Below are 23784 nucleotides of genomic sequence, written 5' to 3'. Positions count from 1 at the left end.
CAGCAGCAACGAGTGTCTCTTCTCCAGATATTTACACAGCTTAAATACCCACATGGGGAAGGGGAATCTCTGCTTTGGCCCCAGCTTGGGCACACGTGGCAGCCCCAGCTCCTCTAGTGATGCTGCCAGGGCCTGGATGGGAGGTTAGACCTTAGTTTCAGTGTTTCCAGCCCCACCGGCTTGCGGAGAAGCAGCAGTTTCAGGGACACTGGGGGATGAACAAGCAAAGCAAGGCAAGCAGGGGTGCTCCAACCGCACGGGGCACAGCAGGGACCTTGCACCTCCCTGCCCGACCCCTGGTCCCTAGGGGTAGCACACGGCATGGCCTAGGGTGGGTTGCTGAGCTCCTTAATGGCCTGGAGGATTCTCTTCATGTGGCCCACTTTGGTGATGCCTAGGTCCTGCAGGGAGGAGAGAGGGCTGTTGATGTGCTCATAGGGGACCAGCCCTTGCCATGGGCAAGCTGCAGTGTGGAGGACAAGGTTGCAATGCCCAGCTCTCCCCATGCTCCCTGCCAGAGCATGGTCCTTGCTAGAAGCCTTCTGTCCTCTTACGCGCATGTCCCCATGCCTGGGTGCAGCAGCAGCAGGCATGGTGCTGGTGATCCTGGTATGGGTGTTCAGAGCCTTGCAAGCTGGATATCCAGGGCCAGCCTGCTTCCCTCCTCCCACCCCCTGCATGCCAGCCAAGCAAGCAGTGCATGAGAAGGGCTGTACCTTCAGGTCTCTCCTCTCCAGCAGGATCAACTCAGAGCCCTGGATGTCATGCCGAATAAAAATGTCTCTGTACTCCCCTAAACCGAGCGCTTCCAGCCAAGCTGCCACCTCCTCGGAGCCCCACTTGTCTGCTAGCAGGGAGGAAAACCACAAAGGTGGATGGGTCCCGGTGAGGCAGCGGGATATAGCAGAGCATGCACTGAGGGCAGCAGTGGGGGAGGCTGCAGCCAGTATCCCTCCTCCAACCCTGGCAGGGCTGCAGCCATAGCTCAAGCTGGTGAGGTTCCTCCTCTCCTTAGCTTACCTGCAGAGCATCTCAGGATCTCCCCCTTGACAAGCCTCCCAGCCCTGGGGCACAGACTTACCCAAAGGGCTGAGCTGTTCCACAGCCCCTTCTCCCCCTTGCAGTGGTGGTGGAGTAACAGGGCCGGGGGCTCCATATGTCCAATAGCAGAAAAACTAAGGTCTATGGGGCTGTTGATGACAAAGGACATCCCCAGCCAGCCAGGACATGCCCTGTCCCCCTCCCAGAGGGTATCTCCACAGCATGCCCAGGACAGGAAGGCGATGGCATGTAGGGGTCCCTACCAGCATGTGCTGCACGTGCTTTACCTGGGAGCACGCTGTTGGTCTTCTGCTTTTGCACCTTGTCCTTCCTGGGCTTGGGAATGTTGAGGCGAAGCTTGAAGCTGCCCTTGTTGGTGCTGCTGGCACCCTCCTGCAAGAGGCCAGGCTGAGCGGGGTGCTGCAGCCCCTGGGGCCGCCTCTCTCCCGGCCCCTGTGCACCCACCTCCTCAGCAGGGTGGACGATGGGCCCCAGCCAGTGGATGTCCAGCAGCCGCTGCAGCTCCTGGCCTAGCACGCCCAGGGGCCCGTGCAGTGTCTCCTCCTCCTGCGGTGAGTCCAGCTGCGGGCAACAGGGACTGTGCCCAGCTCTGCTGCCATTCCAGAGGCACCAGTGCAGGACGCAGGCTCCTGCACTGGGGACTCGGGGCACTCACCGGCACCCCACTCACCGTCTTCCCCTCCAGGAATGCCCTGGTCTCAGTGTACAGCTCCTTGATGCTCAGCACCACCTCCACAGCCATGTTCCTGCTGAGAAACTGGGGGCCAGGAGGGGTGACCCCATGAATGGCAGGGCCCGGGCTGGCTGGGCAGAGGTTGTCCTGCACCCCTAGCCCCAGCTCACCTCCGAAGGGCCCGCAGTTTTGTTGGAGAGGGCCTCGCTCAGTGCCAGGGAACTGATGTTGACAGCATGTGCCAGCTCCTGCTCCACAGCTTTGTGAGCCTTGGCTGCCTCATGGATCCTGTGGGAGACAGGGGCTGGAGCTGCTGGGGCTCCCTGGGCAGCATGGCATCAGGACACAAACCCCTGGAGCTGTGGGTGGCCGCGCCGCAGCAAATGTCCCCTGCCCCATGGCCACCACATCACCTGTCCCATGGCCGGACCTGGCAATGAGGGTCTCGGCCACCCGCGAGACCTGCTGCAAGAGGCTGCTCTCCTCCTCTGTCAGGTACTCCATGGACTGCTGGGAGCTGAGCCGCGGCCGCGCAGCCGCACGGTAACTCTCCCCCTTCTGTTTGTCCTCCCAGGACTTCAGAGTGCTTTCAAATGCCTGTGAGGGGTGGAGATGGCCCCTCACTCAGCCTGTTGCACCTCCCTGTGTCCCAGCACAGCCCCCCTCCATGGGCTGTGCAACTCCAAGCTGTGCTCACCCGGTCCCGCGTCAGCATCTGGGCTCGGTTCTTGTGCTGGATCTTGATGATGCCAGGTGGCTGAACCCAGGCTTCTCCATCCACCTGCACAGGGACACCCTCATCCCCCCGGATGGTGATCTTCACCACACGGCACTGTGGGGCAGAGAGCCTGGGGTTGGCAGCGCAGCCAGCACTGCTCCACTGGCTTCAACGGCTGCGCAGCCTCCCAGTGCAGTGCCAGTGCCAGCCAGGAACTCAGCTGGTGCCCCAAAAGTGTCCAGCACCATGCAGGTCCTGCAGGGACCCTTGCCCCTACCTGCGCAATGCGATGGTGCTGGAGGTTGATGACCCGGGACACGGCCATCTGGATGCTACCAAAGACGGCCACCACCTCCAGCTTCCTGTCATCAAAGGATGGAGCCCCAAAGTTCTGCAGAGGACCGGTACAAGTGAGACTCCCAGATTGGGCTCATCTTGGGACCCAGATTTTCCCCCCATGTGTGTGCCTGAGGCAGGGACATCCTAGGCTCCTGCCTGAGGGCTCTGAGGTTCCCTGGGTCCATGGGAAGGACATCATGCCGCTCTCCCAGCTCCACAGCACTGGCACTCACATTGTCCTCCTTAGTGCCTCCCCAGAAGTTGATGCCCCCTGCATAGCTGGGGATGTTGAGCACCGCGATGCCCTGCAGGCTCGGCAGCGAGATGGGCACCCCGTCGCACTGCAAGAGAGGGCTGAGCTTGGGGGGCCGCTGCCCCCCACCCACTCCCTGTGCCCCAGACCCATACCTCCAGCTGCACCCGCTGCTCCAGGTTCTTGTAGGTGCGCTGCAGGAGCTCTTTCGTGCCCAGCACCCCGTACCACATCATGTTCTTGGTGCGGCTACTGCAGGGTGAAGCAGGGCAGTGGGAGGGGCTGAGCTCCCTCCTGCTGGGTGCAGGTGGGAAACCTGCTGCAGGAAGGGGTCCCCAGCCAGGCAACATCAGCCCTGAGCCAGCCCCATGGCTCCTGGCACCCTAATAGCCCCTCCTGCTGCGGGCACCCAGGAACCAGAGGCATATATTTTTCCAGGGCTGATCCAGCCAACCTGCACTTCTTGGGGTGCTCATCCCGTTTGTTGTTGAACTCCAGGGAGATCTTGGCATCCAGGCCGATGCCAAAGTAGTTATTCATGACGCATTTCTCTGAGAAGTGGCTGAAAGCAGCAGATGGGGTAAGCGGGTTGGGTGGCAGCTGCACATCACAGACACCCGTGGGGCTGGCACCAGGGGACAGGGTATGAACCCACTGGAGCTATGGTGTGAGCTCCTGGAGGGGCTGGCACTGGGAAGCCTGACTGAAGCAGCACCCAGAGCTCAGAGCTCCCAGCATGAGCACGGTGCTGGCCATGGGGCTAGCAGCAAGAGATCCTGCACCAGGCAGGGAGGCCTGGGCACCAGGGGTGCCACACTTGTGGGCAGAGGATGTCCCAGTGGCCACATCCAGGAGGCAGCATGGTCCCAGCTCTGCTCCCACCCCACAGCGGGGAGCAAGGGTGGGCAAGGGTCCCCAGTGGGACATGGCCCCAGACTCACAGGACACTGGGGTCTTCAGGGAACTGCAAGCTGCCAAAGTTGTCCGACCGGTCCAGGATGACAGAGGAAGATGCAGAGGTCACCGTCTCCCGCCGGGAGCCTGGCCAAGGCGGAGAGAAGGCAGCTGCTGAACTGGCTCTTACTCTGAGCCCATCCCACAGCGCACCCCCATTCCACCCAAAAAAAACACATGTCCCATTGGCATCTTACTCAGCCTCTCTTCCTCCTTGTTGAGTTCCTCTGAACTGTTCTTGCTGGGGCCCATGCTGCCCTGGTAGGCCTGGGTCTGCTTGTTCTGCTCATCCACAGCTGGATGTGAAAAGGGGCATGACAGTGAGTCTGGGCAGCCCTGTGCGCCCTCCCCATGCACCCTCCCTGGGTCAGCCTTGTGGGCTCTGCCCCATGCTGAGGACTTCCATCGGCCAGGCCAAGCACTGGAGAAGGGTTGATGCCCTTGGACTGCACAGCACTGCTGCCACCTCAAGTGTTCAGGTGGGGAAACCAAGGCAGGGGTCTGGCACTAGCCTGGGGTGGCTCCGCAGCCCCATGCAAGCCACTTGCTGCCCCTCACCTTTCTCCGCCTGCTCGATGATCTGCCGCAGGGCTTTCTTCAGGCTGTTTGCCCGCAGCATGAGCTGCTCCTTGGATTTGAAGATGCGCGGCACCGGGCTGGGGTTGAAGCTGCCACCCTTCTCCTGGTCCTTGGTGTCAGCAGGGGTGGCGTGCGCAATTCCCTCAGGGACCACGACAGCCTGAGCCTCCTCGCTGAGCTCCCGCACCAGTGAGTCCAGCTTCTCGTTCAGCATGGCACACTGCAGGATGCCGCCAGCTCAGCACCCTGCCACAAAGCCACATCTCCCCAACAGGGTGGGTGCTTCCTGGGCACCCTGAGTGCTGGCATCCCGTCTTTGCCCAGGCGCTGCATGCCTGACTGGGGACTCTGAGTGTCTGGGTACCCCAGGCACAGCACACCCTGCTGCATGCACAGCAAGGGCACCGGCCACCAGAGCAGACCCCACCAGCCCTTCCACTGCATGGGCTGTGCCCCCCAGCATCACCCTGTCTTTCAGCCACCTCCCCTACAACCCACCTTTCGTGCCATCATCTCTGCCTCCTGCTTGTTCTCTGTTGCCCTCTTGTAAGCACGCCCAACCTCGGCCACAAAGTCATTGACGGTGCCACAGAGGAACCTGCCGGGGGAAGCAGCTGGAAGGTGGGAAGGGGCATGCCACAGCTGAGCACAGCCAGGGGGCTGCCCCAGGGTAATGCCCCCTGCACTAGGGGGGCAGTGCCAGCATGATCTGCCTGGCACCGGTGCTACCGGCAGCCACTGGTGGTGGGGCTCAGCACCGCTGGGGACACAGTGGGGTTCTCCAGCACCCCAATCACCACCCCCCTCCTTACTTTGCAGAGGAGATCACCACCGAGTGCTTGTCTGACTCCAGGATCTTGGCCAGGTGGAAGGCAACAGAGTCAGCATAGTGGGAGATCTGAGCCTGGGGTGGGACAGGAGAAAACAGTTGGAGCCATGACACCCAGCCTGGTGTCCTGCTCCAGGACAGAGCCTTGCCCAGCCAGCCCCGGAACAGGGATGAGCAGCCCTGCTCTGCCATGCCCACACTGCCAGGCAAAAGGGATGCTCAGCCACAGCAGGAGAGAAACTGAGGCAAGGGGTGAAGGTGGAGCACAGGGACGAGTCCAGAACAACCTGCCAGTTTAAGGCCAGCTCTGCCTCACCCTGCTGCCCTCCCCCAAGCACCACAATTACTAGGCTGACACCTGCCAGACTCATGTCATCACCACATGGAGCCAGCTGCCAGTTCCCTCAGCCCTGGTCTCCAAGGACCCCTGGCGTCAGCTCTCCCTGTGCAATCCCACTCTGTGTGCTCCCCCATCGGCTGACTGGGTGAATGGGAACCTGCCCCCAGCCTACCCTGCCTATCTCAAGTCCCCGCCCCCTGGTGGTGCCCACCTGGATGTTGGAGTCCCCATTCTCGTCCTTCAGCGCCAGGGGAGACTGCTTGGGCACCTCATAGGTCAGCACACTCCACCTGCCAAGCAGAGACCACGGCTGCCCGCCATCTCCCGGCGCCACACACAGGGACACGCGAGGTGCCAAGGCTGGGCAGGAGCAGAGCGGCACGTGCCCCGTGCCATGCTCACCGGTCCAGCATCTTGGTGGTGGCTCTCTCCAGCTTCTCGAGGATCTGCAGCAGCTGGGTGTCGTCATCGCACAGGCTGCCCCAGCCCAGCACCCGTGCCAGGTCGTTGCCAGTGCCCAGAGGCAGGACGCCCAGCTGACACTGCGGAGAGGGATGGGACTGAGCTTTCAGAGCAGCTCCTGCGACAAGGAAGTGCTGCCGTACCCATCGCTCTCAGTGCCCCAGGGCATTTGGTGGCTCCTGGCCACAGCGGGGCTGGGGCTGGCTCATGCCAGCCACGGCGGGCACTCCCACTCACCTGCTTGTGGAGGCCCAGGGCATCGATCTCAGAGAGCACCCAGCCCACGCTGCCATCCCCCCCACACACCAGGATCCGGAAGGTGGAGAACTTCTGGAAGAGGCGCAGCCTGGTGCAGGGAGAAGAGACAGGGCTGCAGCTGAGCTGGGTGCCTGCAGCACCCCACCAGCCACCCCGCCCCACCCAGCCCAGAACCTACCCCAGGTGTGGGCCCCCATTCATGAGGTCAAAGACTTGGGCTGGGTTGAGGAACTGCTTGAATTTGCGTAGGAACTTGACGCCCTGGTTGTCCCCGCTCTTGGAGTTGACGAAGGCCAGGAGCGGGCTGGAGCAGCTTGAGGGGCATGTGGCCTTCCAGAAACCTGCAGCGAGCCCGAGAGCACATAAGCCCCAGCCCCGGCTAACAGAGGTGCCTCCAGAGAGCAGAGGCCACATGGACATACTGACTGTGCTGCACCCCTCTGCAGGGTGCTGGGGTCGGGCAGGAGGGACAGCAACTGGGGTTGCCCAGGGGATGACAAGGTGTGGAAGATTAAGAGGTGGAACTGTGAATGGGAGCAGGGATGGAGCTACGGATGGGCAAGGTTAGTGCTGGGGCAGATCCAAACTAGGTTCCTGCTCCATCACTGTCCCTTCAGGCACAAATGTGTCACCAAGCTGATTCACGTCCCTTGGCTGCCACTCCCTAACGGGCAGTGGCGGTGGGCACACAAGAGAGTCAGTATCACATCGTGCCAACAGCCTATCTGTGACCAACCCAGCAAGCCCAGAAGGGAGCAGGACATGCTCCCACCAGGAGTGGTGCTCCCAGAGGTGGCACCAGCAGCTGGCATGACTGCAGGGGACCAGCCACAGCCTGGGGGGCTGCTGACACCCCCAGCTCTGCCGCCTGCTCAGCCAGGACTCCGGTGGGGTGGGTGTGATTCAGAACCCTCAGGAAGCTTGGCAGCCAGCATCGTGCTTTTAAAGAAATGAGATGGGGAATGAAATGTGCCCGATGCAGAGGAGGCTCAGAGCTGGCTCACAGACATGCTCTGCTCCAGCCCATCTTGGCCATACCGGGGCATGGGCCAGTGCCCACTGGCTTGTGCCCTAGGCACACTGGGCGATCCTGTGACAGGGATCCTGCGACAGGGATCCTGCGATAGGGATCCTGCATCAGCCCTCACTGCCAGCAGCACCAGCCCCACAAGGAGGCCCTTGACTGGGACCCCCGGTGCCTCCACCACCTGGGAGCAGCATCCCTCAGCTCAGCACCGGCTGGTCCAGCACGGCCTGGCTTGGCGCAATCTCTGCTCCCAGCCTGGCTGGAGCCGATTGGCAAAGGGAAACACTGGGGGCTGCTGAGTCAGAGTGCGGCTGCCCGGTGGAGCCTGCACCAGCGGCACCCATGCTGAGGGACACCACTGCAGGACGAGGGGACCATGATGGCATGGCTCTGCAACAAAGCTGGGGTCATCGCAGCCACACCAGCCTCAGGAGAGGCACCAGGCAGAGATGCTACTGCAATGAGCTACAAGCAGCACTGGGAGCCAGAGAAGCAGCCGCGTGATGGTTACCCTGACAGCACCTGATGAGTAAGAAGCAGCAGATGAGCCACCAGCTGAGGCGAGCAGTGAAAACTATTAAAGAATGAGGAAAAATATCCAGAGCAGAACAGATTTCGCTTGGCAGAGGCTACTGGGCCCCTCTAGAGAGGGTGTGGGAATGGCGGGGGGGAACCCCAGGTCTGCCCATTGCTTCTCCCCCAGCATCCTGCACTAGCCACAGTGGGGGGGGGGGGAAGAAGCTGTGCTTTGCACTACCAATAGCCCAGCGAGGTTCAGACACGAAGAAATGACAGAAGTGAGGACTTCATCCTCCCCTGCAAGGTGCTGAACCACTGGGGTGCAAAGTGGGGCACCCCACATCAGTGCCCCAGGGCTGGTGCCACTGACCATGGAGGGACCATGGTCAGGGCCACTGTGAGAGTCAGCCTGGTAGAAGCAACTGAAGCCACACACCAGAGACAGGTTCCAACCCCACAGCCCCAGGATAGAGCAGAGGGCAACAAGCAACCCTTACACCAAAGGTGCGGCTGGGATGGACACTGATTCTGGAGCCTACTGATGGTGATATTCCTGGTGCCCCACAGGAAAGCAGGCTTACTGACACAGATCAAAGCCTGTAGAGAGGCTCAGAGAGCTCACAGCCCTATCCCAAACAGGCTGTCCCTCTCCACCCGCAGCCCAGCCCTATCCTCTCCATGACTCACCGTCTGAATCAATGCTGTTCAAGGCTGTCGGCGGGATTATGGACACTTTGTACTGGCCCAGAGGGCACCTCTTGCCAAAGAGCTCCTTGCAGGCACTGTGAACCTGGGGATGCAGAGACAAGTGCATCAGCAGAGCTACGGGTTGTGGCACCAAAGCCCCCAGCCTCAGTTTCCCCAGCGATGCACCCAGGAGGGGCAGGGTGGCCACTGGGATGGACACATCCTTACAATGGCCTTGCACCAGAGACACCGCCAGTCCTGCAGCCTCCGGACGCTGCCGCAGGTCCTGTCGCAGACAGCACAGCGCGCACTGACGGGCAGGTTCCCCTCCAGCCACTGGTGGGGCATGGCCACCTGCAGAAAAGGGTCACCAGCAGCACAGCACTGGCCACCGCTACATCCGAGGGACAGCAGCACCCAGGGGACAGTCCCCACAGCAGGACCAGGCAGCTCCAGGTCCCCCCCATTCCCACTCATCCCTGCCCTGCAGCTGCCAACGTGTGGGGCAGGGCAAGGCTGTCCTCAGCAAAAGTCTGCAGGTGGCAGACATGGAGAGCGGTTTTTCCTTTAGGATGTTGGGGGGTGGAGGAGGTGTCCCTGGGCCATGTCCCCACCAGCCAAGCCCAGAGGCCACAGAGTGCAGAGGACAGCTAGGTGACAGGGTCCCCTGGATCCTGATGTGGGGGCAAAACAAGGCCAGCTCTGCTGGTGGCTCTGTCCTGCCAGAGTCCCCTGCGGAGACTCCCCAGCTTACCCCATCCTCATCCTCGATGATTTCAGTGCCAATGGAGGCCAAGGTTGTCCACTTGCAGTTGTTGGTGGCTCTGACAGCGCAGCGCTTGTGTGCCTTGAACTTGCAGACTGCATGGGGGATAGCAGTGATGGTCCCCATGGGATGCCAGTGATGGCGGCCAGTGGATATCACCCCATATCCCTCCTGCTCCAGGCCAGGCTTGGAGGGGGCCCCCAGCCCAACCCCAGCTGGACCCTGGCACTGACCTTCACAGGAGAGGCCATGGGAGGTGACCCCCGGAAGAGCTTCACGGCACACATTGCAGAAGGTGGGGCGGGCATGGGAGCAGGCGTACCAGTTGTGCATGCCCGAGAAGTGCTCCATGTTGAACTGCGTGGCCTGCGTGGGGCACAGCCCTGCCCCTCAGTCCCATGGGAACCCCCAGCACTCCCTCCTTCCCTCCCAGCTCCTGTGCTTCCTGCAGCTGCACCAAGGACAGCAGCTCCTGTTCAGCAGCCAAAGGCTCCTGACAGGTACCCACTTGCAGACAAGCACCAGTGCAGCCCCTTGCCAACATCACCTCATGGATCTCCCACTTCTGGACAGATTTCAAGGCGCCGATCCAGTCCTCCATCTCCTTCCGGTTCTCCGCACATAGGATAAGCTTCCGGAATGGCGTGATCACCTGCAGCAGCCACTGTCCCCATGTCCCCATGCAAAGCCACCATGCAGCCAGCCACCCCCCAGCAAACCCCAGCATGCCGCCTCCAGAGCCACCTCCAGGAGCATGAGGCTATGCTGTGGGGTGCCCCATGGCTCTGCCAGGCTTCAAGCAGCAGCCCTGTGCCTGCCTCACCGTGAAACTGTTGTTGATGTTCTTGGTGCTGGTCTCAGCCACGCTGGCATCGGAGAGGTCCACCTCGTCAAAGATCAGCGACTGCAGGGGAGAAACCGGTGCCCCAGTCCACCAGGCAGGACTATGGGCTCCTCCCGGGGCTCACAGCCTCAGACCCCCTGGCTGGGCAAGCCGGAAGCATGTCCCCAGCCCACCTTGGCATCCTTTGCATAATAGAGCGTCCTGCCCCGCAGTTTGAAGTATCGCCTCTTCCACCGCTGGAAGGAGCTTGTCTGCTTCAGCAACAGCCCCTCCTTCACGCTCTTCTGCAGAGACCACAGGGTCGTGAGCTCCTGCAGTCTCCAGGGCACCCGAAGCCACCCCCACCCAACCCAGTGCTACCAGTCCCTGGGTCCCCAGGAGCTAAGCAGTGCCCAGAGCACCAACGGGACATTCTGGGGATGCTAGGACACTAGCATTCCCAGACACTCTGCTGGATGTAGCAGAGTAAATGATGTATCCACCACTTGCCATACCCTGGGCATTGAGCACTTGTGAAATGGGAGGATGCTGCTGGGCATGGCAGTACTGCCAGTTGGAGGTCTCCAGCAGCACAGAGCCACTGCTGCTGGTTGCTTCCTCCCCATCCCCAGAGCAGCATCTGAGGGACTCTCTACCTGCTGCAGCTCCCCAGAAGCCAAGTGCAGAGCTGTAGCTGGGAGAGCTGCCTCTGAGGGGACACCACTGCCCCCGAGCAGACAGGACAGCACCCGAGCACCGTGGCCCCAGCCGCTGCTGGGCGGGGGAGCAGACAGCCGCGATACAGCCAGCCCAGCCCGGCCCTGCAGGGGACAAGGCAAGGCCGAGGGCAGCCCCGGCAGGCAGCGCACCCACCGGCCTCTGCCCTCCCCATCCGCGGCACCGGCCGGTGTTTCCCCTCCCCTCAGGGTGTTTACAAGGCTCAGCTAATGAGTGTGTGGCGGGTGCCGAGCGGGTGGCAGAGATGCTCTGGCAGCTCCTTGTCTTTCTATCTCCTCCGAACACTCCCGGCAGCTCCATCCCGCTGCTCCTCTGCAATTAGCCACAACAGCGGCTCTGCTGGAGCCCAGCGCACAGTGACAAGGCACGTTAAAAGGAAAACCGGCAGCGGGCACAGAGGGCATGGTGAGAGAGCAGTGTTCCTGGGCCTCTGCACTCCTGTGCCTGGCTACATGCTGCGAGAGGCAGCACCCAGGCACCCACCAGCCTGCAAACACACCTTGGCCTCAGCACCAACCCACTGACCCACAGCTCCTAATGTGATGGCCTAAGCATCAGGAATAGCAGAAGCCTTCAAGGTGACAAAAGAGCCAAAACCCCACCTGGGGTGCTCCTCGAGCCTTGACTCCCCCAGATGCCCAGCTCCCCTCTGAGCCCCCGGGGCATGCACCAGGTTGTCCCCAGCTCTCTTGCAGCCCCCACGGTATGCACCAGGATGTCCCCAGCTCCCTTCCAGCCTGCAGCCCCAGTTTCCGAGAGGGATATTTTAATCCTTTATCACTTGCTATTAACACTTTGTCCCCCGGGACTGGTGCAGGGCTTGACTGTGGCTGGTGCCCACGCTGCCTGCCAGTGCCGGTACAGCACTGCTATGCCCAGGTACAGGTTCAAACAGCCCTGGTGTTCCCTGTGCCAGCACACCCCAGGGGTCCAATGCATTGCCTCCCCAGCCCCTTGGCTGTGAGAGCATATGGAGATGGTGAGCCCAGAGCTGCCCTGAGCACAGGCTGCAGCACAGCCAGCAAGGGGATCACAGCTTTGCAGGGGGTCCACCTGTGACCCCAAAATCCACATACAACCCATGCACCCTAGCATTCCCTGCCACATGTTGAGAGGAGGCAGGGAAGGGTCCTGCCTCAGCCATCTGGAATCCAGCCACAAATACCACTTCTACTGCTGCTGTTTGCCATGGAGTGGATACAGGCACAGGCTCTGGGTTTGCTACAGTCATTGCTTTTGGTGCTGCAAAGGACAGGCAGGATGTGACAGAGAGAAGAGGCACTAGGGAGCCCGTGATGATAAGGAACAGCAGGGCATGGGAACTCAGCTTTAGCTGGGGCCGAGGCCACACAGGTGGCAGGATGGAGCCAGGAATGCTGCCTGGGGATGCAGCATCACCTCCTGTGAAGGGCTGGAGCTGAAATGCTCCCAGCAGTGCTGCTACTGCAATTCCTTCTGGCAGCCAGCAAAAACTTCTCCCAGGCCCAGGAAGTGGAAGTCCTGGCCGTTCCCAGGACAGGGATATGGCTGCCAGCACTGCAGCAGCCCTAGGATAGTGCAGAGCCTGAAAGGCAGAGCCCCACCACCTCCACCAGGACACCCATTAGAGTTTTATGACAGTGTTGTGGCTATGGAGGGAATGTGCCTCAGTTTCCCCCAGTGCAGACTAACTAACCACCAGCATCCTGGTATGGGGTGGCAAACCTGTGCAGAGAAGCTTGGATGGCACCTCTCCCCACATCCACCCTTGAGTGCTTCCCAACACATGCCTGGGGTGCCCCAGGCATGGCAGCAAAGGCCGAGCCCTCTTGCTCCACCATGCACAGCATCACGCTGCACAATCCCTTATACTCATGGCTGGCCATCCACCAGCCTCTGTCCCCCACAGTGCTGGTTGGATCCGCACCAGTGGGGGCCAGCCAGCTTCCTCCTTGGGAAAACGAGGCAGCTCCCCTCTCCAGACCGAGTCACACAGCCTGGCAGTGCTGTGGCGCCGGGGCAGGCACAAGAGTCACACTGCCTGAGGTGCCGTTTTGGGGTATCATTGCACCCGCCCGCCTGTGTGTCTCAGCCAGGAGCATGTGCCAAGAGCAGCTCCCCAGTGGCTCAGCAGTGTTGGACCCCTTCTTTTGGCACTAGAGACGGGGAGGGGACCAAGGCCAAGGCCACCGGCAGACCCGGCCCGCTGTGGGGGCAGCACTGAGCGAGCCTGGCGATTCCCTTCCTCGAACAAGAAAAGGGAGGGGAAGGCAAAGGCCAGCGCTCTGGGGAGCAAAGGGTGAGACTTGACGGGATGGCATGGCCCTGCTGTTCTGGCTGCCTCGCAGGAAGAGCCAGGGCTCCAGGGTCACCGCAGTAGTACAATCCCCTATAGCAAGTGGCTATCAGGTGCTCTATAGCTCCTAGGAGCAGGAGCCCTCGCACCCGTAGTACAGGGCAGAGGCTGCCTCTTCCTCCTGGAGAGCTTTGGGGCACACGACAGCCCCTGGGCACTGTGGTGGGAGCTCTGCACTGGGCACCACATGGCCCCGTGTTCCCCATGCCCCAGACCGAGCCCTGGCCCCTCTGCTCGCCCCAGATACAGCTTTCATAGCCAGTGAGCCCCAACCATCACTGCAGGGAGTCACAGCAGAGCCAGCACTGGCTCCATCCCAGAGGCACCATACTGGTGCCCAGAGCTATGGGCAACCTGCCTAGCACCAGCTCGAGGGCAGTTCTCACAGTGGGGCTCTGCCCCAGCCCTCCCCTGCCCCATCTCAGGCACCCTCCCTCCTGTGCCCAGCCTGGGAGGCTCAGCCCTACCTGGGATGTAGCCAGCAACAGCGGGGCTCAGAGACTTAGGGTAAGGTGGCAGAGTCAGGGATGGAAACGTCATCTCCTGCTCTACCAAAGCCGGTGGAGAACAAGTGGCATCGGGGCCTCAGCAGGTATGCAGCTGAGAGTACCCCAGGAGGGCAGCAGGTCCCCAGCACCGTGCCCCCAGGCCTGGGCTGGTCCCCAGGGGCCAACACATTCATGGGCTGGTTGCATGCTTGGCAGCGCACCCCAGCAGGGTTTCTTCCAGGCCACAGCGCACCCCTAAGCACTGGCTCTTCCCTCAGCCCCGGGATGCAGCTTCGAACCCCAACCCCACTGTCCCAGCTCTGCAACCACTGTCCCCCGGAAGAGACTGTAGTGCATCCAGGTTTGGCCACAGCTGGGCCAAGAGGGTTTTCCCACTGGAATCAGCTTGGACAGCAAAGGAGCTGCTGGAACAGAGCCAGGAAGGCTGTTACTCCGGAATGCTGGCACATTCGGCTGGTTGGTACCACACTGGTGCCCCACCTGGATTGCAGCCCTACACCACTCCTGATGGGATCTGCTTGACCACATGGCAACACATTGCCTCACCCAGGGAGGAGGAGGGGGGACCCAACACCCACCAATGCACTGACCTGCATCACACCAGCATCATCCCAGGCAGCTACCCTGCTTCAAGCGCAGCAGCCTGCCAGGCACAAGCTCATCCCTCAGCCTGCACCAGGGCCAGGGCAGCAGGGCAGAGTCGTTGGGTCACAAGGATCTGCTGGGCACCCTGTGTGCTGGAGTCAGTTGGAAACCTTATCAGGCTTTGCAGATATGGCAGACCTCTTCCGGGAGTTCAGTCCCTGGGGGGTGCTATGGCTCTGCAGGCTCAACAGCATCTGCACTTCTCAAGGATGTAACCTGCTGCCATTGCAGGACCCCAAATCCCCCTTCCCAGTGCTGGGGGGGATCCTTGAAAGTAAATTTCAGTACCAGTCCTGACTTGCCATTTTGTGGTGCCACAAGACACCGCTCAGGCCATCAGAAGGGGATGGAGGATCAACCAAGAGGAGAGGAGCGAGGGAAGGAGCCCCCAGAAAGGCAACCCCCCTTGCACCTCATCCTCCAGCAGTCACACCCTTCAGCTGCTTTTTAGAAACGAGCTTGTGCTTCCCTATCTACAGCCACGCTGGTCACTGAGCATCCTGCCAGTGGCACCCTGCGCCTGCCTCAGTCCTACCATCCTGAGCAGCACCAGCAGGCAAGGGCAGTGCTCGCACAATGGGAAGTGTGAGCCAGGAGAGGGCAGAGCTCCTGGGGAACCTCACAAGCAGCTGGCAGGCAGCGCTGGGGCTATCTTTGCACCCCAGGCACCGGCTTGGCAAGCTCTGATCAGGGAGAGCAAGCCTGGCCTCCCCTGCAACCTCCCCTGGAGCCTCGGCCCCAGGAAACCTCACTGTGCCCTGCAGTATGGTCCCACTGTGTGAGGTGACTCAGTGACTGGCCAGAACCCCAACCATCCCCTGGTAGGACACATGCCACCAGCCAGGGAGCAATGAAGGGCATGGCTGGGGTGGAGTTGGGCTCTGGTGCCAGGTGGCCATGGAGCAGGGAGCTCTGGGGTTGGAGCTGGGGGTGGTCACCAGGAGCTGCCCAGCATTGTGGAGATGCTCAGCCCGTGGGTTCTGAGTGTCTCTATGGATGGAGATTCCGCAGCCTCTCTGTGCAGTCTGTGCCAGCGTTTGACCAGTCTCACGATAGTGTTTCCTTGTGTCCACATGCAATTTCCTATGTTTTCATCATTGGGTACCACTGGAAACAGCCTGTTCTCTCTTTGCTGCACCCTTCCCTCCAAACATCTACCCACAGTACTGGAGACCACTCAGCCCCAGCCTCCCTCCAGTTTGAACAGTCCCAGCTCTCCCAGCCTCTCCCCATATGAGGGGTGCTTCAGTCCCTCACCACTGTCAAGCCAGGATGATTCACTGCCCAGGAGCCATGTGCCACCCTCCCACTGCAGGAAGGTTTCCAGGCCTGGCCCCAAAGGCCCTGCTTTGCTTTCCTTGTCTTTTGGCCAGGATCTGGCCCTTGGCAGGCAGCTCTCCCCACAGCCGGGCTCTGCAGCATGGCCTTACCAGGCCCCCACCCTACCAGGCCCCAACACCCCGACACCCACAGGCACTGCTCGCCCCATCCCTGGAGCACCCTGAGCATGCAGGGTGTCCAGTGCTTGCAGCAGGGTCCAGGAGCACTCGTGCCTCAGGGTACCAACCACACCACTGACCTGCCCCAGCCTCCTGGGAGGATGCTGGTGCCTCCCCCAGCCCCACAAAGTGCTGCGATGTACCCTAGCACCAGGAATGTGGGAACATCTGCCCCCTTTACCCCACTTGGTGCCTGAGGCCCCCGGCTCTGGTGCAGGCACCCTGCGAGCAGATGCTCACAGCAGCTCCCCGCAGCCGGAGCCAAGCAGAGCTGCCGGGCTGCTCCCGCCTCCGCTCAGCCTGCACCGAGGAAGCTCCGGGAGCCTCGCCTGGCCCACGCGAGCAGGATGTGCCCCCCACCCATGTTCTGTACCCAGAGCACTGCCCCCTCCTTCCCATTGCCCCTTCCCTCCATGCCCAGCCCCAGGAGGACCAGCGCCGGGCCATGGCATAGCCCACATTCTGCCCTGTGCTCCCAAAACCTGGCGCAGGCAACTGGCAGCCCCTGGCTGCGGTGAGGAGGAGGAAGAGGGGGAGACAGCAGGACCCCATCCATCTTGTGGCCATTCAGGCCGGTGAGGGCACCTGCGCCTGGCAGCTATCATTGTCACTGAGCACAATGGCCTCCCGCCTCCACCGAGCCAGCACAAAGCACCCCGTGGCACCCAAAAATTGCAGCCTAGAGAAAGCCAAGCTGGGGGTGTGGAGCGGGGAGACATGATTGATGGGGAGGCTTGAGAAGGGAATGGGAGAACAGGCATCTGTGGGAAGAGGGGACATGGGGAATGAGGGATTCAGCAGGTACCAAAATGATCCTCAGCCACTCCTGTCCCCATGGGGCTGGGCAGCACCGCAGCATGGGGGAAGCTGCTCACTCCCATCACCAGGGACTGAGGTCCTTCCAGTCAGTGCGGGTGGGCAGTGGGATGAGGATCCCTACCCCTCTCACCCTCCTTTCATGGCAGGCTCCTATAGACCCCCTCCAGCACCCCAACCACCACCACTGGTCAAAAAATAGGCCAGCCTGCCACTCTGTGCTCTTTCCCCCCACCTGATACCTGGTTATCTCTCAGGAGCTGCAGCCCTGGCACTAGACTCTCCCTCATTAACCCCAGTCTCTGGGGTTCAAGCAATGGTGTGTCCCCCCACTCCCAGCCCTGTGTTAGTGCACAGGGTATCGAAGCAGCTCAGAACGGTGCCTGCCACAGCACGCGTGCTGCCCATTGCTCCAGAGGCAGCAGTGGCCACAGCCAGAGGGACAGGCAGCATGTGTGACATGGCACAGCATGAGCCAAGGACATCCCAACCCAGGTGGCAGCAGCAATTGCATCCCAAGATCCTCATCTCCATGGGGAAAGAAGGAGCCCAGCCAGCAAGGAGCCAGTCTGGCAAGCCTGCCCATCCAGATCAACGCAAAGGAACCTGCAGGGAAAACCCTGACACTGAAAACAGATCTGGGGGGGAACAGCACATGCAGAGCTTGCTTTCAGCCCTGCCCAGTTGTCACCCCTCTCTCTTCTCTCCCAGCTCCATGGCTGTTAACCCAGATATGTCCTTCTCACCTGCCCATCCATCATGCTGCCGGCCTCCCCAGCACACTGGTGGCATCACCTCTGGCATGGTTAATTGCCAGCAGCAGGCAGGATTTGGGCAGCAGTGGGCAGGGAGCCACCAGCTCAGCCTGTGTCCACACACACCCTGCCAGCCAGTGAGGCTGGACCTACCAGTGGCATAGAGGGGCTTTGATCCATGGTCTGGGAGCTCAAGAGATGCTTGTGTCCCTGTCCTGCTGCTGCACAGCCTGGCCATCCACCCTTTTCTCTTGGGTTTCCTGGGATCGATGGCTCCCTGCAATATCCTCTGTGCTCCGCAGCACAGCAAATCCCTCTGGCATGGCAAATGCTGTGTGGCCAACTCCAGTGGCTGCTGCTGCCCACCCAGGAGTGTGCTGAGAGCTCACACACAGCACTGAGCATTCCCAAGACCCTGCCCACCGGCCCCACTTCCCACTGTGTCCCTCACACAACACAGCCCATGGCACCCACCTGGCAGCCAGGGGAGAGCAGAGGGGGTGCCAGCCTGCTCCAAAAGTAGGGGAAACTGAGGCACGTTCCTCGAGCAGCTGGAGGGACTCATCAAGAGACCCCCAAGCAGTGCCTGCTCCGGAAATGTCTCCTGCCAAGTGGGAAAACCCCACGGTGCCGGGTTGGGAGTGTGGGACTTCCACACTCCTGGGCAATTGCCCTTTGTCCCCCTGGTGCCAGTGTGCCAGACTGGGCACAGCAGCCAGGCCTCGGCCAGCCGGGGGGGGGGGGGGGGGGAGCTCGCCCCAGCTCTGAGCAGCCCCAACCTGCCACTAGACTCAGTGCATCTCCCATTCCCCCAGCCTTGCTGCTCCCTCCATGCCCACAGCATCCAGAGCCCAAGGCTGCTCCCAGCTCTGCAGTTGCATCCCCCGTGGAGCGCTCCTGGCTGCCCCCCAGCCCTGGGACAGTGCAGCCACCAAAACCCCACTGAGGAGTGGCTGGGGACGGCAGCCAGGTGTGGCGGCTCTGCCATGGTCCCAGGGCAAGAGTCCGCTGTTGCAGTGCAGGAGCCCTCTACTGCAGGCACCGCCTTGACTCACACCACAGCTTCCATGCCAGGGGGTGGATGGAAAGGGACCACTTGTCCAGAGCATCCTCCCACGCTGTGCCTACATTCCCCCTCCCCAAAAAGCCCCCCCCTCCAAACCTCCTCCTCTGTATGGTTCCCACCAGGTCGTTCAGCCCAGGTTATCTCCCCCTGCACTACAGGCAGTAGGTGCCATTCACATAGTAGGTGCCTATCCATTTCACTGTCCCCACTGTGGACACCTACAGCCACCCACTCCCGTTTGTCCAGCAGGCGCTGCACCCCGTATTTTTGGGGGGCCTACGAAAATAGTTCATCTGAGCAATCTACATACACACAACACAAGCTGCCCTCATGCCAACATCCAGGAGGCAAAAGAGTGTTATGTCTGACCTCAGAGGTGTCCCCATCCACCCAGCAAAGCACCACAGGGGACCAGATCTAGGGAAGGCTGTGCAATTGGGGCCCACAGGGGAGCTGGCACAGCCGAATTAATCTGGGGCACTGGGGAAGATGACGGCTCCATTCTGCCACCCACCCGGCCCTGCACACGTGGTGCCTGCAGCGGGGTGTAGGATCCCAGGAGCCTACGGCATCGTGACAGCCTTAAGCCTCGCCCCCGGGCATCCATGGGCCAGAACCTTCCTGAGAAAGTCCTTTGCCCACGGGCAGGTGAGGGGAAACCAGAGAATGTAAACATGGGATGAAAGCAACTTTGCCGGGGGGGAGGGGCAGTCCGGGTATGAGAGACCCTGTCCCCAAACAGCGATGCAAAATCCATGCTCCACAGCCCCAGGGGACCAATGCTGACCCTGCCACCGTGGGGTTTGCACCTTTCCCGTTTGCCCTTCCCTGGGTACAGGGAGCCAGACCCCTCTTGGCACTGCCCTGGGCACTGGCTGGGGGCGGGACGGCAAGCAGCAAGTGCCTGGAAACGATTTACACCCCAGGGCAGACAAAACACACACACACAGACACCTCCGATCTCAGCAGGGACCCCGGGTGCCTGCCAGCCCCTTGCCTAAGCCCCCGTGCCCCTGACCTTGCTCCTCATCTGCCCTGATGTGGACACCTTCCGGATGAGCTTGTGGGAACTGTCTTCCTGCTCGCCCTCGCTGTCAGACGACTCCTCACCGCCTGCTTCAGGTGAGATGGGTGCCAGCTTGTCTGAGTCCAGGGATGACACCGATTCCCGGGTCTTCCTCAGGAACAGGTCCCCAGGCACCAGCTTCTCAGCCATCCTCCCACCCAGCTTGGCTCTCGGCTCCACTGGCTCCTGACACAGCCCTGGGAGGACAAGGACACACGGGAATGGAGGAAAAGCCCTGAAAGGGGGTGAACAGAACTTCACCCTCTATGGCTTGGCCAATTGGGAGGTACAATCCTCAAAATCATGGTAGAAGGCACCTCCTAGCACAGGAACGCCACTCGGTGGCTTTCTTGCAGGCAAAGTTTTCCTTTGTCACCTTTTCAGTGTCCTAAGTCTCCCTTACCCTGCCTGGCATGCCACCACTCCTTCCTCCACCCTGGGAGACTGTGGCCACCCTATGCCCTGGCATTGGGGTGCACCACCCTTGCCGCAGCCTGCACCAGCACCCAGTCTGGTGCCCTTCCCCGGGACGCTGCGCTGCCCTCAGTGGCCAGGGGAGATCGGGAGAGGTGGAGCGGGGAGGGCCATGAGAAGCAGCAGCTGCCTCCTGCCATCCACTCCAGCAGCCGGGAACGGCTGGGAGCATCTCCCGGCCCCACGCCGGTGGGTCACCAGTCCCAGGCAGGTGGCTGAGGGTATGGTGGGATAGAGGGTGGGGGCGCGGGGCTCCCCGCATGCAGGGGAAGCCATTACCCCTCTGTAACCCCTCCCGCCAAGGGGGCTGCGACCGGGCGGGGGGGGGGCACCTACCTGGGCGAGCGAGCCTGGCCAGTGCAGTGCTGGCCAGGGGACACCCCACGGCGCCGTGCCCGGCCCCATGCGGCCCCAGCTCCGCACACCCTCCCCCCCCCCCCCCGCGGCTGCCGGCAAACGTGTTGCCGTGTCCCCGCGCAGCAACAAGCTTTTCGGGGGTGGGAGGCGAGGGCACCGCAGCGCTGCCGCTCCCCCGACCCCGGGCACACGCCGCCTCGATGCGGGCCTCGGTCCCCCCTGCCTCTCCCCCCCCCCCCCCCCCAACCTCGGGGTTGCCGGGTGCCGCGTCTCCGCCGAGCATCCCGCAGCACGCCCGGGAGGGGGGGAGGCGGAGCGCACCCCTCGCCCCTCCCGCGCACACACCTTGCGCACCCCGCGCCGCCGCCGCTCGTGCAAGGTCGCTGCTGCTCCGGCTCCCGCCCGCAGCCCCCCGGCCCCGCGGGATGCGCCTCTGCGGGCGGCCCCGGCCCTGCCCCTGCGCCACAAGCCCCGGCCTGCTCCGGTGCGCGCGGCGGCGCGGGCGGCCCACGCACGGCCCCGAGAACGCGGGCGGGCACCCGCAGCGCCGCGCGCACATACGTGTGCAGCGCCCACGCGGGCACGGGGATGGCAGAGCATACGCACCGCGGCGCGCACATACGTGTGCACATGCCCGCGCACATGCGGGGCTGCGCGGCCCGGGCGTGGGTAAGCCCATGCACATACATGTGCACGGCCAGGCGTGAGCGCACACTCAGGTGCAGCACTCACACGGGCGCAGGCACGCACATGCATGATCGCTGTGCGCACCCACACAAGCATGGGTAGGCATAAGCATGGGCACGGGTGAGCACACGCACAGCTGCTGTGCTCACACTGAATATGGCACGCTGACACCAGCATGCACACCCCTGCTGTGGGAAACCACATGCACCCACACTGGCAAGGGCAAGCACATGGGTGGCACGCACACTGTGGCCATGCACATACATGTGTACACACCCCTGCATGCATTGGCATGAACAGCTCAGGCATGGGTGAGGAAATACGCTGCTGTGCACATACATGTGCCAACATGCGTGCAGACACACACTCGCATGTGTACAGGCATGAGTGAGTGCACACACTGCTGCCATGCACACATATGTGCACATGCCCACACATGCACAGGCACGCACACCCCAGTCAAGGGGTGCTACCTCCGTGCAATCATACATGCATACGATCACATATGCACAGGCATAAACAGGCATGAGTGAGCACACAGACTGGCACCTCCACGCACTTGCATACGAAATATATGAGCCCAGAATCCTCTCCATGTGCTGGGCTGCATCCTGAGAGCGTGAGCAGCAGCTCAGGGAGGGGATCCTGTCCCTCTGCTGCTCTCGGGGGAGACCCCCCCCTGCAGTCCTGATCCAGCTCTGGGGCAACAGCACGAGAGGGAGGTGAAGCTGTTGGGAGTGAGTCCCGAGGAGGTCACGGAGATGCTGCAAGGGCTGGAGCAGCTCTGCTCTGGAGCCAGGCTGAGAGAGCTGGGTTGGTTCAGCCTGGAGAAGAGAAGGCTCCTTAAGAGGAGACCTTAGAGCAGCTCCAGTGCTTAAAGGGGCTACAGGAAACCTGGAAAGGGGCTTTGGTCAAGGGCCTGTAGGGACAGGCCAAGGGGAATGGCTTTAACCTGCCAGAGGGGAGGCTGAGATGAGCTCTTAGGCAGAAGCTCTTCCCTGTGAGGGTGCTGAGGCGCTGGCACAGGGTGCCCAGAGAAGCTGTGGCTGCCCCATCCCTGGCAGTGCTCAAGGCCAGGTTGGACACAGGGGGTTGGAGCAAGCTGCTCTAGTGGGAGGTGGGGTTGGGACGAGATGGTCTCCGAAGGACCTGGCCTGCCTGTGCATTTGCTCACCTGTGCACACACGCGTACACGCGCTCACACACGCGGGCACATGCACGCGCTGTCACCCCGGGTGCGTGCGCCCGCGCCAACACCTGTTCACGCGCACTCCGACGCGCGCGCGCGCGCCCACGCGCACCTGCACGCACACGTGTGTGCCCGCGCACTCGCGCGCTACTGCCACCCCGTGGCCAGCGCTGACCCTGCACCGCTGGCCCCGTGTCCCTTACCCCCCCCCAGGCCCCTCCACCCCTCCTCTGGCCACCTCCGAAGTTCCAGCGCTGGGTGCCGCAGCCAACGCTGCAGCTGCCACCCGGGCACCGTGTGCCCCCCATGTGCCGCTGGGGGCTCCAGCACTGCGCCCTAACCTGACACCCTGGTAGCACCCACCGGGTGCACAGGACCCGCCTGCCCAGGCACCTGCGGTGCCACGGGGACGCCCGGGTCCCCCGTGCTCGATGGGGCTCGGCTCACCCTGCACGGCGGCACCCGCCAGCTGTGGTGCCAGTGACTGGAGACACAGCGACAAACCACGCGGGACACACGGCAGTTGTCCAGCTGCGGCTGCTCCTTTACTCTGAGGCACGACGGAACGCGGCAAGGAACCGACAGCGGCACTGCCCCGGTGCAGCGACTTACGGAGGGGCCCCGGTCCCCCCGAGGGCAGCACAGCCCCAGCGCGTGCTTCTTGGTCCTAGCAGTGTCTCTGGGCAGGCAAGGGGGCGGGGGGCGCTGCCATGGGGACCCCTCACCTACATGCAGATCGCAGTCTTAGAAGGTGAGGGTGACATGGAGGACTGCTGCAGCACAGAGCAGACAAACACGGGCACTGCCTGCACCCTGGGGCTGGGCTGCCCAGTTGTGGCCACCCCGAAAGGAGTTGGGGGTCACCCTGCGTCTCCTAAATGCTTCCTTCCCCCTCCCACCCAAACTGCTCCTGGTTGCATGAAACCCCTGTGCAAAATTAGCATCAAGGCATCTGCCAATCCCATGGGGACATTCAGGCAGTAGCAGGGTAGGGGGTGACTCAGGGTGAGGTCCAAGGGCTCCCTGCGCTTGCTGCAGCACAGAACAGGGGGACAGGCCCCCCCTTCGTCGTCAGTGTGTTTTTTCCTCTATTAATTCCTGCTGGTGCAGGGCAGAGGCTGGAGGCAAGGGCTAGGTGAGGCCGGGTAGTAACTGCACCCACAGCACTGCTTGCAGCGGATACCTATAGCACCTGGCATCCCATTGCCTGGCAGGACACCATTCCAGGGGCACCCACCACAGTGTCCCCGGGGTCAGGTGTGCACTGCACCCACCAGCACCAGCCTTGGCCACCCGCAGTGCCTCAGGCCGGTGGGGATCGGGTTAAGGACCTGCTGGCCAGGGCCATTGTTCTGGACA

General features: G+C 62.1%; 1 protein-coding gene across 3 annotated transcripts; it reads right to left on the bottom strand.

Annotated features, from left to right (window-relative positions):
• Positions 1–21123, bottom strand: DGKK (diacylglycerol kinase kappa). 3 transcript variants are annotated; one of them, XM_062625810.1, is made up of 30 exons: positions 20895–21123; positions 19671–19915; positions 10484–10594; positions 10290–10370; positions 10014–10118; positions 9700–9832; positions 9455–9561; positions 8929–9054; positions 8701–8803; positions 6646–6808; positions 6447–6555; positions 6150–6289; positions 5959–6037; positions 5391–5482; positions 5077–5176; positions 4558–4798; positions 4197–4295; positions 3987–4086; positions 3500–3607; positions 3201–3297; positions 3026–3133; positions 2731–2844; positions 2433–2567; positions 2166–2332; positions 1906–2023; positions 1733–1819; positions 1507–1623; positions 1329–1434; positions 717–847; positions 1–401 (listed from the first exon to the last, which is right to left on the bottom strand). In XM_062625810.1, the coding sequence occupies exons 1-30, from the start codon at positions 21106–21108 to the stop codon at positions 327–329; spliced, it is 3711 nt and encodes a 1236-aa protein (XP_062481794.1). In that variant the 5' UTR covers positions 21109–21123; the 3' UTR covers positions 1–326. The 3 variants fall into 3 exon arrangements, with proteins under 3 accessions (XP_062481794.1, XP_062481795.1, XP_062481797.1); XM_062625811.1 differs by having other exon boundaries at positions 717–844; XM_062625813.1 differs by lacking the exons at positions 19671–19915; positions 20895–21123 and adding an exon at positions 14462–14830.
• Positions 21124–23784: the final 2661 nt, after the last annotated feature.

Source organism: Pezoporus occidentalis, unplaced genomic scaffold (assembly GCF_034315485.1).
Source record: "Pezoporus occidentalis ecotype Australia unplaced genomic scaffold, CSIRO_AGI_Poc_V1 ctg283, whole genome shotgun sequence".
In the NCBI taxonomy this organism is placed as follows: domain Eukaryota; kingdom Metazoa; phylum Chordata; class Aves; order Psittaciformes; family Psittacidae; genus Pezoporus; species Pezoporus occidentalis.
This window is presented reverse-complemented; position numbering and strand designations above follow the sequence as displayed.

Coding starts and splice junctions, on each gene's coding strand:
- DGKK (XM_062625810.1), bottom strand. CDS start 21,108: ATGTGCGCGCGGCGCTGCGGGTGCCCGCCCGCGTTCTCGGGGCCGTGC. Junction 10,371..10,483: donor ATTATGCAAAGGATGCCAAG/GTGGGCTGGGGA, acceptor TCTCCCCTGCAG/TCGCTGATCTTTGACGAGGT. Junction 6,809..8,700: donor GAACAGCATTGATTCAGACG/GTGAGTCATGGA, acceptor GGCTCGCTGCAG/GTTTCTGGAAGGCCACATGC.